Genomic DNA, 19,308 nt, shown 5'->3' with positions numbered 1-19,308 from the left:
ACGTTGAATAGCACAATGTTCGTAGACATTTTTCAGGTTTTCAGGAGTACCAAAACATTAGGGAAATGATTATCACCTAATTGTTTTGCACTATCTTTAGAGTCAAAATTGCCCCCTTTTTGTTCCCAAGAAACACCCTGAAAACCCAGATAGTAGAAACATTATATGTTTTAACGGTATGGACTTAAGATGCTCGGCTATTGTCAAATGAAGTTACACAATGAAATAATCTCACACAGAAGCACTGAACTGCCAATTTAGTCCTTAGCAATAGCATCAGCTTCAGTAACAAGTATTCACTGAACAACAAAAACAAGTAGGGTATGTTTCTGGCATTGGAAACGTAGAGAAAAATCAGACATAAATTTGGTTTTCAGTTTAGGTGAAGGAGCAGGAACTGAATATAAACAACACCAGCAACAACAAAAGTACACCAATGCAATTTTCAGCAATTCTGTGTAGAGGTATATTTACATACTTTCTATCTGTGTGTTTGCAACAGCACTGATGTTATTTTGCAGGTTGTCTTTTATATTTTCATTTGAATTACATTTAATTCAGAAAATTATATTAAAATATTAAATTCCATTAAGATATTAACTAAAATTTGGAGGGAACACTACATATAATCACATCTCTTAATCACATAGAAATTTTTATTTGCTCACTTTGCCTCCTAGATTTAAAAATAAGCATTTTTAAGTTTTATACACTGAATTAAAAATATGAATAGCATTTTATTTTCTACATTTTCACTCAACCTTGCAATAGAACATTTAAGGGACTGATGTGTGCTTTTTTCACTTCCACCTAATTTCATGCAGACAAACAAAAACATGTACACACATGTATACACAGATCTGTGATTGTTTTTCAAAGCTTAGGCCACTGTTTCATACATTTCCCTGCAAATTCTTTTTCTGTAATAATAATTTACTGTGAACATCCTCTCAGGATAAAAGTTATAAATTCAATTTATTCTTTTTCAAATGCTCTATAATTTGCATTGTACATTCTGCGTTTCAATTGTTTGTCTTCATGTCTGGAGCTCACCCTAACCGAGAATGTGAACTCTTTGAAAGCAGATAACCACTTGTTTTATATTTGTATTATCAAGATTTAACACTATGTTTGTCACATAAAGGTCAGTATAAATCTATGTATAAATAGACTAAGAAGGAATGAATGAATCTTTTATTAAGCAAAAAGTGGTACCATCTTCACATCACGTGAGATAGGATTTCAAGGGAAGGAGCTATCTCACTAAGTAGTGAGCTCACAAGCTTCAGAAGCAATCAGAAACACTAAAATTAGACTGCTGGAGTCAGGAAATGCCCCCCGCCTCCCATGGCTTCTGCTCCAGGTATGTAGATCTACACTGTTACTCTCTATATTCATCTTTCTCTCCAGAATTTGTGGTGGTAATGGTTCCAAGACAAGTAGTTGATTTTCTGTTGATATATCTTTTTCAGCTCTAATAATTTTATAAATCACATTAATATACAGCCATTTCTAATAAACTGAAGTTATTAAATTAAACTAAAGATGTGGAAGATTTCTGTTGACATAAATCCTCATATGAGATGCACTCCACTCATTTCTTCACCTTTTTGAAGAAGGCTTTTTACCCTATGACCAGAGCAAACCGGCAGATTTAAAACTATCAGTATATATTCACTCTCTGTATTTTTGTTTTTGTTAGGTTCTGTCAATTTGGTTCTGACTTATAGCAAACCTATGTAGAACAGAACAAAAACTGCCCTGTCATGCACCATCTTTACAATCATTGTTATGTTTGAGCCCATTTTTGCAGCCACTGTGTCAATCCATCTGGTTGAGGGTGTTCCTCTTTTTAGATAACCCCATACTTTACCAGGTAGGATGTCCTTCTCCAGAGACTGGTCCCTCCTGATAACATGTACGAAGTCTCATCATCCTTGCTTCTCAAGAGAATTCTGGCTGTACTTCTTCCAATACAGACTTATTCATTCCTCTGGAAGTCCATGGTATAGTCAGTATTCTTTGTCAACACTGTAATTCAAAGGCATCAATTCTTCTGTCTTCCTTATTTATTGTTCAGCTTTTGAATGTATATGAAAACTCCAAAAAACCAAACCCATTACCTTTGAGTTGAGCATGCGCATGAGAAGATTGAAAATACCATGTCTTGGGTCAGGCACACTTTAATCCTCAGATTGACATCTTTGCTTGTTAACACTTTAAAGAGGTCTTTTGCAGCACATTTGCTCAATGCAATACAATGTTTGATGTCTTGACTGCTGATTTCATGGGCTTTGATTGTAGGTCCAAGTAAAATAAAATCTTTTATAACTTCAATATTTTCTGTGTATATCTTAATATTGCTTTTTGATCCAGTTGTGAGGATTTTTGTTTATGTTAAGGAATAATCCATACTGAAGAGTGTAGTCCTTGATCTTCATCAGTAAGTGTTTCAAGTCCACTTTGTTTTCAGCAAGCAGTGTTGTGTATCTGCATATTGCAAGTTATCAATGAGCCTTTTTTCCAGTCTTGATGCCCCCTTCTTCTTCATCTAGTCCAGCTTCTTGGATTATTTGCTCAGCACACAGACTGAATAAATTTGGTGAAAGGATGCAATCTGACACACACTTTTCCTTATTTTAAACCATGCAGTATTCCTTTGTTCTAATTGAAACATTATCTCTTGATCTATGTACAGATTCCTCAGGAGAACAATTAAATGTTCTGGAATTCCCATTCTTTGCAATGTTATCCACAATTTGTTATGATCTACACAGTCAAATGCGTTTGCAGAATCGATAAAACATGGGCCAACATCTTTCTGGTATTCTCTACTTTCAGCCAAGATCCATCTTCCACAGCCTCTTCTGAATCCAGCTTGAATTTCTGGCAGTTCCCTGTGGATATATTGCTACAATCATTTTCAAATTATCATCAGCAAAATTTTACTTGCGTGTGATATTAATGGTATTGTTAATAATTTCCATGTTCTGTTGGATCACCTTTCTTAAGAATGGGAACAAATGTGGATGTCCTCCAATGTGTTGGCTAGGTAGCTGTCTTCCAAATTTCTTGGTATAGATGAGTGACCACTTCTAGTGTTGCATCTATTTGTTGAAATAACTCAGTTACTATTCAGTCCCTTCCTGGAGCCTGTTTTTTTGCCAATGCCTTCAGTGCAGCTTGGACTTCTTCCTTCATTGCCATTGGTTCTTGATCATATGCTACTTCTTGAAACAGTTGAACATCTACCAATTCTTTTTGGTACAGTGACTATATCCTTTCCACCTTTTTTGATGCTTCCTGCCATGTTCAATATTTTGTCTATAGAATCCCTCCACATTGCAACTTGAGGCTTGAATTTTTCTTCAGTTCTTTTAGCTTGAGAAATGCCAATCATATTCTTCTCTTTTGGTTTTCTAACTCCAGGTCTTTGAACATTTTGTTATAATAGCTGACTTTGTCTTCTCAAGCCACCTTTTGAAATCTTCAGTTCTTTTACTTTATCATTTCCCCCATTTGTTTCAGCTACTCTACATTCAAAGGCAAGTTTCAGAGTCTCTTCTGACATCTATTCTGGTCTGTTATTCTTTCTTGTCTTTTTAAGGACCCTTTGCTGTCTTCGCATATGATGTTCTTGGTGTCATTCCCACAACTCATTTGGTATTTGGTCATTTGTGTTCAATGTGTCCAGTTTAGTCTTGAGATGGTCTCAAATTCAGGTGGGTTGTACTTAAGGTCATACTTTGGCTCTTGTGGATTTGTTTTAATTTTCTTCAGCTTCTACTTGAATTTGCATATGAGTAATTGATGGTCTGTTCTGTAGTCAGTCCCTGGCCTTGTTCTGACTGATGATATTGAGCTACTCCATTGTCTTTTTTCATAAATGTAGTCTATTTGACTCCTCTGTATTCCATTTGGCAAGGTCAGCGTGTATAGTCACCATTTATGTTGATGAAAAATGTTACTTGCAATGAATAATTCTTTGGTCTTGCAAAATTCTATTTTGCAATCTCTGGCATAGTTTCTATCACCAAGACCATATTTTCCAACGGATTCTTCTTGTTTCCAACTTCCGTATTCCAATCACCAGTCATTATCAATTCACCTTGATTGTATGTTTGATCAATTTCAGACTGCTGAAATCTGTTGCAGTTGAGTCAATACTGACTCATAGCGATCCTATAGGACAGACTAGAACTGCCCCATAGGGTTTCTAAAGAGTGGCTGGTGGATTTGAACTGCTAACCTTTGGTTAGCAGCCAAGCTCTTAACCACTTCACAGAAGTTGATAAAGATCTTCAGCTTCTTTATCTTTGGCATTAGTGGTTGGTGGGTAAATTTGAATAATATTTGTATTAACTGGTCTTCATTGTAGGCATACAGATATCCTATCACTGGCATCGTTTTACTTCACCATCTTGAAATGTGCTTTATGATGATGAATTCTCTGCCATTCCTCTTCCATTTTTCATTCCGGCATAGTAGACAATATGATTGTCTGATTCACAATAACCAATATCAGTCCATTTAAGCTCACTAATGCCTAGGATACTGATCCTTAGCCATTCCATTTAATTTTTGGTGACTTCCAATATTCCTAGATCTGTACTTTGTACCTTCCACATTTTGATTATTAATGGATGTTTCCAGCTGTTTCTTCTCATTTTGAGTTGTGCCCCAACAGCAGACAAAAGTCCTGAGAGCTTTAGTCTATCCGTGTCATTAAGGTTGACTCTACTTTGAGGAGGCAGCTCTTCCCCAGTTGTATTTTGAGTGCCTTCCCACTTGAGGGGCTTATCTTCCAGCATTACATCAGACATAGTTCCTCTGCTATTCATACAGTTGTCACTGACCAAATTTTTCTAGAAGTAGACAGCCAGGTTTTTCCTAGTTTGTCTTAGTCTAGAAGCTCCACTGAAGCCTGTCCATCATGAATGATCCTGCTGGTATTTGAAATACTTGTGGCATAGCTTCCATCATCACAACAACATGCAAGCGACTGCAGTACCACAAAGTGACAGACAAGTGGTGGCATTATACTTTACATGCCTTTAAATATAAGGATAATGTATATTGCATTCTCTTTGTGCCTTGATGTATGAAGAGTACAAATATTTGCAAAATGACATTATTTGAATAATTCAAAATAATTTTCTCTTTATCGTGTAAAACGTTTCATGGTGTGAAACTCTAAATGAGCTTTTTAGAATTTCAACTCTTGTCTAAAGAGGAAAAAATAGATAAAGGATTTTTTTCAAAGTAGGGCAGCTGCATCCCTTTCCTGCATGGTAAGAAAACAAAATTGGAAAAGAGGGTCAAAATCAGGTGGGAATTGTGAGTGAAGAACTCTTAAATTTGGTGTATTCATTCAGTAATTTATCCATTCACTCTTCATAAAATGTTATTCAATATCATCATGGTGCTCATCACATTGGCTCTCTCTTTTTAGTCATTATGCATGAGACGTACATTTCTATTACATTGTTTGCTCCTCTTGAGCCAATATGAGGTCCAAATTCTGTGAGTTTTATAAAATTATCTGTTCTTTTATAGCCTTACTATCTAATGGAGGAAAATTTACCTCGATTACATGATACAAAAACAGAAAATCCTGGGTGTGTTGAGACAGGATTAAATGACAGCTATGAATGTTTGGAATCCCTGGGAGTTGCAAACATTTAACCACTTGGGTGCTAACGAAAATTTGGTTGAGTCCATCCAGGAGTGCCTAGGAAGAAAGGCCTGGCAGTCTTCTTCTGAAAAATCAGTCATTGAAAACCTTATGGAGCACAGTTCTATTCTGACTCACATGGGGTCACTGTGAGTCACAATCAACTGGACAGCATCTTGACAGTAAACCAGGAACTGACTGCGCGTGTGTGTATATATATACTTTATACACATATACTCAGTAAGTCCCTGGGTTAGGAACAGCCGATGTATGGGCAACCCATACTTGCCCTTTAATGTTATGTAAATTTGCCCTCACTTTGAAACTATTGAACCAATCCTTACGTGCAACAAATTCTTTATCACAATCACATTTGCTTGCTGCATATGCAGTTTTTAAGTCACTGAAAAGGCTTTGAGCTTTTTCTTGCACTAAAGTAAGGCTAATAAGAACCGTAAGTATCTGTGCCAACTTACCTACAAATTCCACTTAAAGACATGCTTACCCCAGTGGCCAGTGCCGTTGCTTCAATTCCGACTCACAGCGAGCCTATAGGACAGAGTAGAACTGCCCCACAGATTTTCCAACACGTGCTTAGGAACTGATTTTATTCATAACCTGGGGTCTGTTTGTATGAGGGTTTAGACTCAGATGGTTAAGAACATAAGACGTTAGCATCTTAAAGAAAAGACATTTGCCTATCAGTCTAGGTTAATTATGGGAGGTTCAAAGGATTAACAGATTTGCCTGAACTCAGGGCCAGAAAAGACAGTGCAATTCTGAGACTTGGAGGAAGAAATGGCTTCTGAGCATCAAGCGGCCTTTGAGTGAAACACCCTGGTATCAGGAATGTAAGAATCCTCTCAGGTCATAGTCCTCAAAGGGAAAGAAGATTCTCTGATATATCTGTGGCCACATTACAATACAATTTCTGAAAAAAAAAAAAAAAGGTTGCAGCAGTATATAGACAGGTAACTGCCAGAAATTCAAACCAGATTCAGAATAGGAGGTGGAATGAGAGATATCATTACCAATATCTGATGGATCTTGGCTGATAACAGAATACCAGAAAGATGTTTACCTGTGTTTATTGACTAAGCAAAGGAATTTGACTGTGAGGATCATAAACTATAGATAACATTTTGGAGAATGAGAATTCCAGAACACTTAATTGTACTCATGAGGAACCCGTACATAGAACAAGAGGCATCCATTCAAACGGAACAAGGGGATACTGCTTGGTTTAAAATAAGGGAAGGAGTATGTCAGGGTTGCATCCTTTCACCAAATTTATTCAACCTGTATGTTGAACAAATAATCTGAGAAGCTGGTCTATACAAAGAGGAACACAGCATCAGGATTAGAGGAAGACTCATTAACAACCTGACATGTGCAAATGACTCTTGCTGAAAGTGAAGAGGACTTGAAGCACTTACTGAAGAAGATCAAAGACTACAGCCTTCAGTACAGATTACACCACAACATAAAGAAAACAAAAATCCTTACAACTGGATCAATAACCAATATCATGATGAACAGAGAAAATATTGAAGCTGTCAAGTATTTCATTGTATTTGGATCCACAATAGGTTCCCATGGAAGCAGCAGTCAAGAAATAAAACAACATATTGCATTTGTCAAATCTGATGCAAAAGACCTCTTTAAAGTGTTGAAAAGCAAAGATGTCACTTTGAGAACTAAGGTGCACCTGACCCGTCCTGTGGTATTTTCAGCTTCCTCATATGCATATGAAAGCTGAACAATGAATAAAGAAGATGGAGGAGGAATTGATGCCTTTGAATTACAGTGTTATCGAAGAATATTGAACAAATCTGTCTTGGAAGAAGTACAGCCAGAATTCTCCTTCAAAGTGAGGATGGTGAGATTTAGTCTCACATACTTGGGACATGCTTATCAGAAGGGACCAGTCCCTAGAGAAAGACATCATGCTTAGTAAGGTAGAGAGTCAGCAAAGAAGATGAAGACCCTCCATGGGATGGATTGACAGAGTGTTTGCAACAATGAGCTCAAACATAGCAATGTTTATGAGAAAAGTGCTAGACCAGGCAGTGTTTCATTCTGTTGTAGATGGTGCTGCCTTGAGTCAAAACCAATGCCAGGGCACCTAACAGAAATGAAAGCATATTTCAGTGTTGTAACAGATGGCCATCATTCAGATGATAGTGTTTGCAGTTTAACAGGGTACTTTAAGGAATTAACATCTATTACAGATTTTAAACTAAAATTGTTTTATAAAATAACATAAACATAAGAAAGCAGGTTAAATGTGAGAGAAACATTAGCAATAATATAGAACAGTACTCTCAGTTCTAAAGAAAGTTTCATCCTTTGTTAATACAAGTTAATGTAGTTTCATCTTTTGTTAATAACAGTGCTAATTAATCAAAATTTTATTTGAATAAAAGGATCAGTTTTGGTTTTACATTACAGATTTAACTAAGTTTTACATAAATCTATTTCCACTCACGTCACAAAAGCCTCATCTGTGAACAAAGCATACAGCAATGATGCTGATTTATTTAGAGGAATTGTTAGTATTTTATCATTTTTTAGTAATATAACTATGTTTCTTTCCTCAGAATAAAAGTTTGAAAAACAAACTCTTGTCAGGAAGCAAGCTGTGTGGTATCCATGCAGAAGAGGTGAGTGAATTTTTTCTTCTTTGAGCTTCAACTGAATAAAAACAATATTAGTGTCAGATTTTTTCTTTAACACAGACATTTGGATGAAGTATAATGTGCAATATAATGATCCATATTATAATATTTCCTAATAATACCGTGTAAGAAATTTAAATTTAAATACATGGAAACTAAAGGGTGATGTCCCATGAGGTGAAAAATCAGACCAAATGGCTTGTAGATCTGAGGCAGTACCGTGTTACTTCTATTTTCATTGCGTTTTTCTATTGGGAGAGAAATACATTCTATGGTTAGTTATATATGCTATGTTTCTAGAAATAGTAAAAATGTGGTTTGGGCAGTTTCTGAACACTATTTACAAAAAAGGAAGAAAGTGAAACTGGGTTTCGAATAAGGAATATATAAGCTGTATTCTAAAACTTCCAACCTGTTCCTTGGGTCCCCACAACACTCCTTACACAAAAGAGGGGTCTATCGCAGGAGGAGGTCTCTGTCATATCTAGAATAAGAAAATTCTGGGCTTATCTGTATTTTTTAGCCTTGTAGTTCAAGGAAGATTCGTATTTTCTCTTCTTCTCAATGCGTTAGAGGATATATTATCTTTGCATTCTTATTATGACTTCTAGATGCTTTGTATATGTGCTGCCTAATGTTGAAGTGCATTGCAATGTGTTCATTATAATTGATTCATTTGCCTTATCTCTTTATTCATTTATAGAATGAATTTAGAGTTTAACATTCATGGCAGTAGGAGAGGCTTTTTTTTTTTCTGACATATTAACACTTCAAAATAATATGGTAGCAAATTTAATTATTTGATTCACCACCACTCCCCAAAACAAAATAGTATTGTATTTTAGTTTTCAGACATTGTTTTAGGATCTAAAATTACATAAATTCATCTTTTATATCAGTGACCCTAAACTTTTCATATTCATAGGTGAATAAATTTCTAAATTCCACTGATTTAATGAAATTGTAAATGTTTTAATTTGCCAAAACAGAATATTAAAAACAATGGAAACTGCTATGCATACCGTCTAGCATTGCCATCATTATATTTCATGAAAGTAATGTTATTTAAACACTAAAGTATGGGTCGGACAAATTTCAGCCTCCTAAATGGGACACCAAGCCTATTAAACAAATGTTCTATCATATTCAACTTCTCTGTCTCTTTCTCCTTCGTCTTCATCTTTGTCTTCTTCACCTTATAATCATCATCGTTAGCACCTTGCTGTTGACTAGTGAAAAATTCATGACTGAAGGTCCCCAGTTGCATTTAGAATCACTAATTAGTAAAAATAAAAATCAATACAATTCCAAATAGAGTGATATCTCAAGTATTTGAAGGTTGTCTATCTGACAATTTTTATTTTTCCCAAAATGTGGCCAAGCAACTAAACATAAACCAAGCATCAATTAGTATACATCTCAAAAAGGGTGTTCTCACTCAGAAAGTATTTATTCTTACTTTGCATCTTCTGTCATGGAATCCTGAGAAGAGGTTTTTTCTTTTTAATTCATTGAAAATTAGAACAGGTATGGAATATGCAATGCAGAGAAGTCAGGAATTACTGTCAGAGAAAATTTTACACATTATTTTTCTATCATAGCAAAGCTCAGAAAATCTAGCCGTTCATAGTCGCTTAAGGTAGAAAATGACATCTAGGTATTCTTGGTAGTTCTTGAATGAATCACTGTATAATACAATAATTGATGTTATAATAATGAATCCAAGTTGTGAAGAAAAGTTTCAACTATATTCTGTATATTCAGTATAACTAGGTAGTTAAAAATGAACACCTAAAACGGTTAAAATCAGTTCTTTCTTTCACTTGAAAAAATAGAGCATCATTTATCCTGGGATATTTAAAGTGGAGCTGGGCAATCCATATATACCATATGCAGTGGCAGTCTCCCATTCCCCATTGACACCAGTCAACGTTAGTTTGGAAAAAGCCATAAAAAAGTAAGTTACGTTATTTTTACAGACTATGTTGGCTGTAAATGAGTTCCAGACAGCAGATTGGAACAGCGGGGAGGAAATGCCAATCAACTGTACATTTGAAATTGGAAATATGATAGAAATGGTCCTTTTCTGAAATCAGTAGCTCAAAATTAATGACAGTCATGTCAACTAGGAGTTGTCTTGAGATAAAGTTAATGTAATAAGACAGAGACACTATGTCTGGAATCTCATTCTTTGAGGCCACTTGGGAAGCTTTGTGTGAGGAGGGGCAGAGCTATAGTACAAGCAGAGTTGTGTACATGCGTAAATTCAAAGACCTGAGGGCTCAAGTGGGACTTTTATGCTTCAGAGCCAGTATTCAACCACATACAACATGTTGGCTCTTAGAGATTTTCTTAAGTGTTATGAAATATATTTAGCTTTCACAATCTATATCAAGGAAAAAAGAACATGAAATAGTTTGTAAAAAAAAAAAAAAAATAGAAAAAAAGCACAGATTCTGGCTGCTTTTGGACACAGAGTTGAATGATTCAGAATTATTGTCAAAGCCTTTCTCTTTCTCTTCCTCTTTCCTGCCCTCCCTCCCTCTCCTTCTCCCTGTTTCCTTCCCTCCCTACCTACCCTTTTCCTCCCTTTCTTCCTCTCCTCCCCTTTCCTCCTTCCATCCCTTCCCTTCTCCCTCTCCCTCTCTTCCCTTCCTCCCTCACCAATACACTCTCTCTCTGGCTTCCCTCCCTCTCTGTATTTCTCCTTTTCTTTCTCCCTGCATGTTATTTAGTTTTCTCTTTTTAACTTTTTAATTCAATAGATAAGGAAATGCAGGTGGCTCACAATAAGAATGTTTGTGAAACAACTGTGTTTCCAGTATTAAAACTGTGCAATACTGCATCATTTACAATGCTGTCAAATTTCTACTCTAATAAAGGGTGCTTGCTACAGTGGGTGATGATTTAAAAGTGAGGACGTCCTTATAACACAGCCTCCCACTTTGCAAACTCTACTAAACGGCATGGTTAGAAACGTTTTGCATGTAATTGGAAATTGAATCACACTGCATTTGCAGTTAGTTCAATGAAAGACATACATACCCAACATATTCTTAGAAAACTGTAATATTTCAAAAAGCTGGATGGACTTATGACCAAGAATATAGTTTACTTGGTCATAATAGTCCCATAACAATCATGTGTTTATTATCTACTACAGTCAGCTACTTTTTAAATTGAGTTTTATTGAAATAAATTTTACATACAATAAAATTCATCCTGTTTAGGTGTACAATTTGATGAGTTTCACTGATGCATAGAGTCATATAATCACCACCACAATCAAGACACAGAACATTTCCATCACCCCAAAAAGTACCCCCTTATCTTTTTATATTCCATCCCCATCCCCATTCCTCAGCCCCTGGCAACTACTAATCTGATTTTTGTCCCTGTCCTTTTGCCTTTCCCAAAATATCACATAAATGGAGTTATATAATATACAGTCTTTTGCAACTGGCTTCTTTCAATTAGTAGAATACTTTTTTAAATTCATACGTGATGTTGCACGTTTCAGAATGTTATTTTCTTTTTTTTTAAATCTTTTGAAATTATTTTAATAATCCATTTCGTGTACATATAACAATTTGTTTCTCTATTTAACACTTAATGTATACATGGGTTGTTTTTCAGCTTTTGCTAGTATGAATAAAACTCCTGTAAATGTTTATGTGTACACGTATTATAATTTCTGTTGAGTAAATACCTATGTAGTATTGTAGTGTTGTTTTCCACTAAGTGTATTTAACTTCATAGGGAATTGCCAAAATGTTTCCCAAAGTGATTGTATTGTTTTACAGTCCCACTCAGTTATTTTTTTAATTACCTTTTTTTTTTTCTTCATGCAACTTGATAACCTATTTATTTGTGTTTTTATCCTGAGTAAAGAATCAGGACCTATGATCTTAGATGTAGATATATAAATAACTGAGATACCTATCTTAGAATGCTTGGAATTATATCTGGTTTAGAAAATTGGGGAGGCGTGATTATCCTCTGTGGCTTGCTGGGGCCTATTTCAATGTGGCAGCCAAACATGTCTGCTGAAAGAGAGCTCTGTTAAGCACTTTTTTTTTTTTTTAAATTAACTTTTATTGAGCTTCAAGTAAACGTTTACAAATCAAGTCAGACTGTCACATTTAAGTTTATATACACCTTACTCCGTACTCCCACTTGCTCTCCCCCTAATGAGTCAGCCCTTCCAGTCTCTCCTTTCGTGACAATTTTGCCAGCTTCCCACTCTCTCTATCCTCCCATCCCCCCTCCAGACAGGAGATGCCAACACACTCTCAAGTGTCCACCTGGTATAATTAGCTCACTCTTCATCAGCATCTCTCTCCCACCCACTGACCAGTCCCTTTCATGTCTGATGAGTTGTCTTCGGGAATGGTTCCTGTCCTGGGCCAACAGAAGGTTTGGGGGCCATGACCGCCAGGATTCGTCTAGTCTCAGTCAGACCATTAAGTATGGTCTTTTTATGAGAATTTGGGATCTGCATCCCACTGATCTCCTGCTCCCTCAGGGGTTCTCTGTTGTGCTCCCTATCAGGGCAGTCATTGGTTGTGGCCGGGCACCATCTAGTTCTTCTGGTCTCAGGATGATGTAAGACTCTGGTGCATGTGGCCCTTTCTGTCTCTTGGGCTCTTAGTTGTTGTTTGACCTTGGTGTTCTTCATTCTCCTTTGATCCAGGTGGGTTGAGACCAATTAATGCATCTTAGATGGTCGCTTGTCAGCGTTTAACACCCCAGACGGCACATTTCAAAGTGGGATGCAGAATGTTTTCATAATAGAATTATTTTGCCAATTGACTTAGAAGTCCCCTTAAACCATGGTCCCCAAACCCCCGCCCTTGCTCCGCTGACCTTTGAAGCATTCAGTTTATCCTGGAAACTTCTTTGCTTTTGGTCCAGTCCAGTTGAGCTGACCTTCCATGTATTGAGTACTGTCCTTCCCCTCACCTAAAGCAGTTCTTATCTAATAATTAATCAGTAAAAAACCCTCTCCCACCCTCCCTCCCTCCCCCCCTCGTAACCACAAAAGTATGTGTTCTTCTCAGTTTATACTGTTTCTCAAGATCTTATAATAGTGGTCTTATACAATATTTGTCCTTTTGCCTCTGACTAATTTCACTCAGCATAATGCCTTCCAGGTTCCTCCATATTATGAAATGTTTCACAAATTTGTCACTGTTCTTTATCAATGCATAGTACTCCATTGTATGAAATATACCACAATTTATTTAACCATTCATCCGTTGATGGACACCTTGGTTGCTTCCAGCTTTTCGCTATTGTAAACAGAGCTGCAATAAACGTGGGTGTGCATATATCTGTTTGTGTGAAGGCTCTTATTTCTCTAGGGTATGTTCCGAGGAGTGGGATTTCTGGGTTGTACGGTAGTTCTATTTCTAACTGTTTAAGATAACACCAGATAGATTTCCAAAGTGGTTGCACCATTTTACATTCCCACCAGCAGTGTATAAGAGTTCCAATCTCTCCACATCCTCTCCAACATTTATTATTTTGTGTTTTTTGGATTAATGCCAGCCTTGTTGGAGTGAGATGGAATCTCATCGTAGTTTTAATTTGCATTTCTCTAATGGCTAATGATCGAGAGCATTTTCTCATGTATCTTTTAGCTGCCTGAATATCTTCTTTAGTGAAGTGTGTGTTCATATCCTTTGCCCACTTCTTGATTGGGTTGTTTGTCTTTTTGTGGTTGAGTTTTGACAGAATCATATAGATTTTAGAGATCAGGCGCTGGTCGGAGATGTCATAGCTGAAAATTCTTTCCCAGTCTGTAGGTAATCTTTTTACTCTTTTGGTGAAGTCTTTAGATGAGCATAGGTGTTTGATTTTTAGGAGCTCCCAGTTATCTGGTTTCTCTTCATCATTTTTGGTAATGTTTTGTATTCTGTTTATGCCTTGAATTAGGGCTTCTAAGGTTGTCCCTCTTTTTTCTTCCATGATCTTTATCATTTTAGTCTTTATGTTTAGGTCTTTGATCCACTTGGAGTTAGTTTTTGTGCATGGTGTAAGGTATGGGTCCTGTTTCATTTTTTTGCAAATGGATATCCAGTTATGCCAGCACCATTTGTTAAAAAAAACTTTTTAACAAATGGTCTTTTCCCCAATTAACTGACACTGGGCCTTTGTCAAATATCAGCTGCTCATATGTGGATGGGTTTATATCTGGGTTCTCAATTCTGTTCCACTGGTCTATATGTCTGTTGTTGTACCAGTACCAGGCTGTTTTGACTACTGTGGCTGTATAATAGGTTCTGAAATCAGGTAGAGTGAGGCCTCCCACTTTCTTCTTCTTTTTCAGTAATGCTTTGCTTATCCGAGGCTTCTTTCCCTTCCATATGAAGTTAGTGATTTGTTTCTCTATCACATTAAAAAAATGACATTGGAATTTGGATCGGAAGTGCATTGTATGTATTGATGGCTTTTGGTAGAATAGACACTTTTACTATGTTAAGTCTTCCTATCCCTGAGCAAGGTATGTTTTTCCACTTAAGTAGGTCCTTTTTAGTTTCTTGTAGTAGTACTTTGTAGTTTTCTTTGTATAGGTCTTTTACATCCTTGGTAAGATTTATTCCTAAGTATTTTATCTTCTTGGGGGCTACTGTGAATGGTATTGATTTGGTTATTTCCTCTTCGATGTTCTTTTTGTTGATGTAGAGGAATCCAAGTGATTTTTGTATGTTTATCTTATAACCTGAGACTCTGCCAAACTCTTCTATTAGTTTCAGTAGTTTTGTGGAGGATTCCTTAGGGTTTTCTGTGTATAAGATCATGTCATCTGCAAATAGAGATAATTTTACTTCCTGTTTGCCAATCCGGATGCCCTTTATTTCTTTGTCTAGCCTAATTGCTAATTGCTCTGACTAGGACTTCTAGCACAATGTTGAATAAGAGCAGTGATAAAGGGCATCCTTGTCTGGTTCCCGTTCTCAAGGGAAATGCTTTCAGGCTCTCTCCATTTAGAGTGATGTTGGCTGTTGGCTTTGCATAGATGCCCTTTATTATGTTGAGGAATTTTCCTTCAATTCCTATTTTGGTGAGAGTTTTTATCATAAATGGGTGTTGGACTTTGTCAAATGCCTTTTCTGCATCAATTGATAAGATCATGTGGTTTTTGTCTTTTGTTTTATTTATATGGTGGATTACATTAATGGTTTTTCGAATATTAAACCAGGCTTGCATACCTGGTATAAATCCCACTTGGTCGTGGTGAATTATTTTTTTGATATGTTGTTGAATTCTATTGGCTAGAATTTTGTTGAGGATTTTTGCATCTATGTTCATGAGGGATATAGGTCCATAATTTTCTTTTTTTTGTAATGTCTTTACCTGGTTTTGGTATCAGGGAGATGATGCCTTCATAGAATGAGTTAGGTAGTATTCCGTCGTTTTCTATGCTTTGAGGTACCTTTAGTAGTAGTGGTGTTATCTCTTCTCTGAAAGTTTGGTAGAACTCTGCAGTATAGCCATCCGGGCCACGGCTATTTTTTGTTGGGAGTTTTTTGATTACCGTTTCAATCTCTTTTTTTGTTATGGGTCTATTTAGTTGTTCTACTTCTGATTGTGTTAGCTTAGGTAGGTAGTGTTTTTCTAGGAATTCATCCATTTCTTCTAGGTTTGCAAATTGGTTAGAGTACAATTTTTCGTAATAATCTGATATGATTCTTTTAATTTCTGTTGGGACTGTTGTGATGTGGCCTTTCTCGTTTCTTATTCGGGTTATTTGTTTCCTTTCCTGTATTTCTTTAGTCAGTCTAGCCAATGGTTTATCAATTTTGTTAATTTTTTCAAAGAACCAGCTTTTGGCTTTGTTAATTCTTTCAATTGTTTTTCTGTTCTCTAATGCATTTAGTTCAGCTCTAATTTTTATTATTTGTTTTCTTCTGGTGCCTGATGGATTCTTTTGTTGCTCACTTTCTATTTGTTCATGTTGTAGGGACAGTTCTCTGATTTTGGCTCTTTCTTCTTTTTGTATGTGTGCATTTATTGATATAAATTGGCCTCTGAGCACTGCTTTTGCTGTGTCCCAGAGGTTTTGATAGGAAGTATTTTCATTCTCGTTGCTTTCTATGAATTTCCTTGTTCCCTCCTTAATGTCTTCTATAACCCAGTCTTTTTTCAGGAGGGTATTGTTCAGTTTCCAAGTATTTGATTTCTTTTCCCTATTTTTTCTGTTATTGATTTCCACTTTTATGGCCTTGTGGTCTGAGAAGATGCTTTGTAATATTTCGATGTTTTGGATTCTTCAAAGGTTTGTTTTATGACCTAATATGTGGTCTATTCTAGAGAATGTTCCATGTGCGCCCAAAAAAAAAAGTGTACTTGCAGCAGTTGGGTGGAGAGTTTTGTATAAGTCAATGAGGTCAAGTTGGTTGATTGTTGTAATTAGGTCTTCCGTGTCTCTATTGAGCTTCTTACTGGATGTCCCGTCCTTCTCTGAAAGTGGTGTGTTGAAGTCTCTACTATAATTGCGGAGGTGTCTATCTCACTTTTCAGTTCTGTTAAAATTTGATTTACGTATCTTGCAGCCCTGTCATTGGGTGCATAAATATTTAATATGGTTATATCTTCCTGATCAATTGTCCCTTTTATCATTATATAGTGTCCTTCTTTATCTTTTGTGGTGGATTTAAGTTTAAAGTCTATTTTGTCAGAAATTAATATTGCTACTCCTCTTCTTTTTTGCTTATTGTTTGCTTGATATATTTTTTTCCATCCTTTGAGTTTCAGTTTGTTTCTGTCTCTAAGTCTAAAGTATGTCTCTTGTAGGCAGCATATAGACGGATTGTGTTTCTTTATCCAGTCCGAGACTCTCTGTCTCTTTATTGGTGCATTTAGTCCATTTACATTCAGTATAATTATTATTTTTTTTTTTTTTTTATAATTATAGATAAATAAGTGTTTAGTGTTGTCATTTTGATGCCTTTTTATGTGTGTTGTTGACAATTTCATTTTTCCACTTACTTTTTCGTGCTGAGATGTTTTTCTTTGTAAATTGTGAGATCCTCATTTTTATAGTACTTGACTTTATTTTTGTTGGGTCGTTACGTTTTTCTTGGTTTTTTTTTTGAGTTATGGAGTTGTTATACCTCTTTGTGGTTACCTTAACATTGACCTCTATTTTCCTAAGTAAAAACCTAACTTGTATTGTCCTATATCGCCTTGTATCCCTCTCCATATAGCAGTTCTATGCCACCTGTATTTAGTCCCTCTTTTTGATTATTGCGATCTTTTACATACTGACTTCAATGATTCCCTGTTTTGAGCATTTTTTTTTTTAATTAATCTTAATTTGTTTTTGTGATTTCCCTATTTGAGTTGATATCAGGATGTTCTGTTCTGTGACCTTGCGTTGTGCTGGTATCTGATATTATTCGTTTTCTGACCAACCAATTTCCTTTAGTATTTCTTGTAGCTTTGGTTTGGTTTTTGCAAATTCTCTAAGCTTGTGTTTATCTGTAAATATCTTAATTTCACTTTCATATTTCAGAGAGAGTTTTGCTGGATATATGATCCTTGGCTGGCAGTTTTTCTCCTTCAGTGCTCTGTATATGTTGTCCCATTGCCTTCTTGCCTGCATGGTTCCTGCTGAGTAGTCTGAACTTATTCTTATTGATTCTTCCTTGAAGGAGACCTTTCTTTTCTCCCTGGCTGCTTTTTAAAATTTTCTCTTTATCTTTGGTTTTGGCAAGTTTAATGATAATATATCTTGGTGTTTTTCTTTTTGGATCAATCTTAAGTGGGGTTCGATGAGCATCTTGGGTAGATATCCTTTCGTCTTTCATGATGTCAGGGAAGTTTTCTGTCATTAGATCTTCAACTATTTTCTCTGTGTTTTCTGTCCTCCCTCCCTGTTCTGGGATTCCAATCACACGCAAGTTATCCTTCTTGATAGAGTCCCACATGATTCTCAGGGTTTCTTCATTTTTTTAAATTCTTTTATCTGATTTTTTTCAGCTATGTTGGTGTTAATTCCCTGGTCCTCCAGATTTCCCACTCTGCATTCTAATTGCTCGAGTCTGTTCCTCTGACTTCCTATTGCGTTATCTAATTCTGTAATTTTATTGTTAATCTTTTGGATTTCTGCATGCTGTCTCTCTATGGATTCTTGTAACTTATTAATTTTTCCACTATGTTCTTGAATAATCTTTTTGAGTTCTTCAACTGTTTTATTCAGTGTGTTCCTTGGCTTTTTCTGCAGGTTGCCTTATTTCATTTCTGAGGTCATCCCGATGTCTTGAAGCATTCTGTAAATTAGTTTTTTATACTCTGTATCTGATAATTCCAGGATTGTATCTTCATTAGGGAAAGATTTTGATTCTTTTGTTTGGGGGGTTGTAGAAGCTGTCATGGTCTGCTTCTTTATGTGGTTTGATATCGACTGCTGTCTCCGAGCCATCTCTAAGATATTGTAGTGACTTATTCTATATTTGCTCACTGAGTCTTATCTTGCTTTGTTTTCTTTCAGTATATGTGGATGGGCTACTAGATTGTGCTGTCTTGTTTGTTGTAGCCCTTGACTTACTTATGACCTATTACCAGCTGGTTTGGGCTGTTGCCAGATATATATGCCTGAGTCTATTCACTATTCTTGAGTAGAATCTGATTTTGGGTCATCAAGTGTGTGCTGCACCCTAACACCTATCCACCTCGAGAAGTAGTGGTGATAGTTGTGTGCACTAGATTCTATTAGCAGCTGGGGTGCACCCTCCGTGGGGAGGGGAGCAGGATGCTGACAGGCTTCCCCCAAGTGTCAGTGAGGTAGGTGTGTCTCTATTCCTAAAGCACCTTGGTGGGAGGGCACTGCAGCTGTACCTTAGGTCCCCAATGCAAGTACCTCTACAGATTGGTATGTGTCACCCTCCTTAAACCCCTAAGGCAAGAAGCTAGGTGGTCTGGGGAGAGCTTCAGCCCTCAGTTCCCTGT

General features: G+C 36.4%; 1 protein-coding gene across 1 annotated transcript in view; it reads left to right on the top strand.

Moving 5' to 3' along the window:
- The window catches only part of LUZP2 (leucine zipper protein 2), a 266,134-nt gene that overhangs the window by 138,981 nt on the left and 107,845 nt on the right, over positions 1–19,308 (top strand). Inside the window, exon 3 of the mRNA XM_064288344.1 lies at positions 8,275–8,337. Coding sequence (XP_064144414.1) covers positions 8,275–8,337 — 63 coding nt within the window. The remainder of the gene's footprint in view (positions 1–8,274; positions 8,338–19,308) is intronic.

This window comes from Loxodonta africana, chromosome 7 (genome assembly GCF_030014295.1).
Source record: "Loxodonta africana isolate mLoxAfr1 chromosome 7, mLoxAfr1.hap2, whole genome shotgun sequence".
NCBI lineage: Eukaryota > Metazoa > Chordata > Mammalia > Proboscidea > Elephantidae > Loxodonta > Loxodonta africana.
The sequence above is the reverse complement of the archived record's forward strand: the minus strand, read 5'-3'. Positions and strand labels throughout refer to the sequence as shown.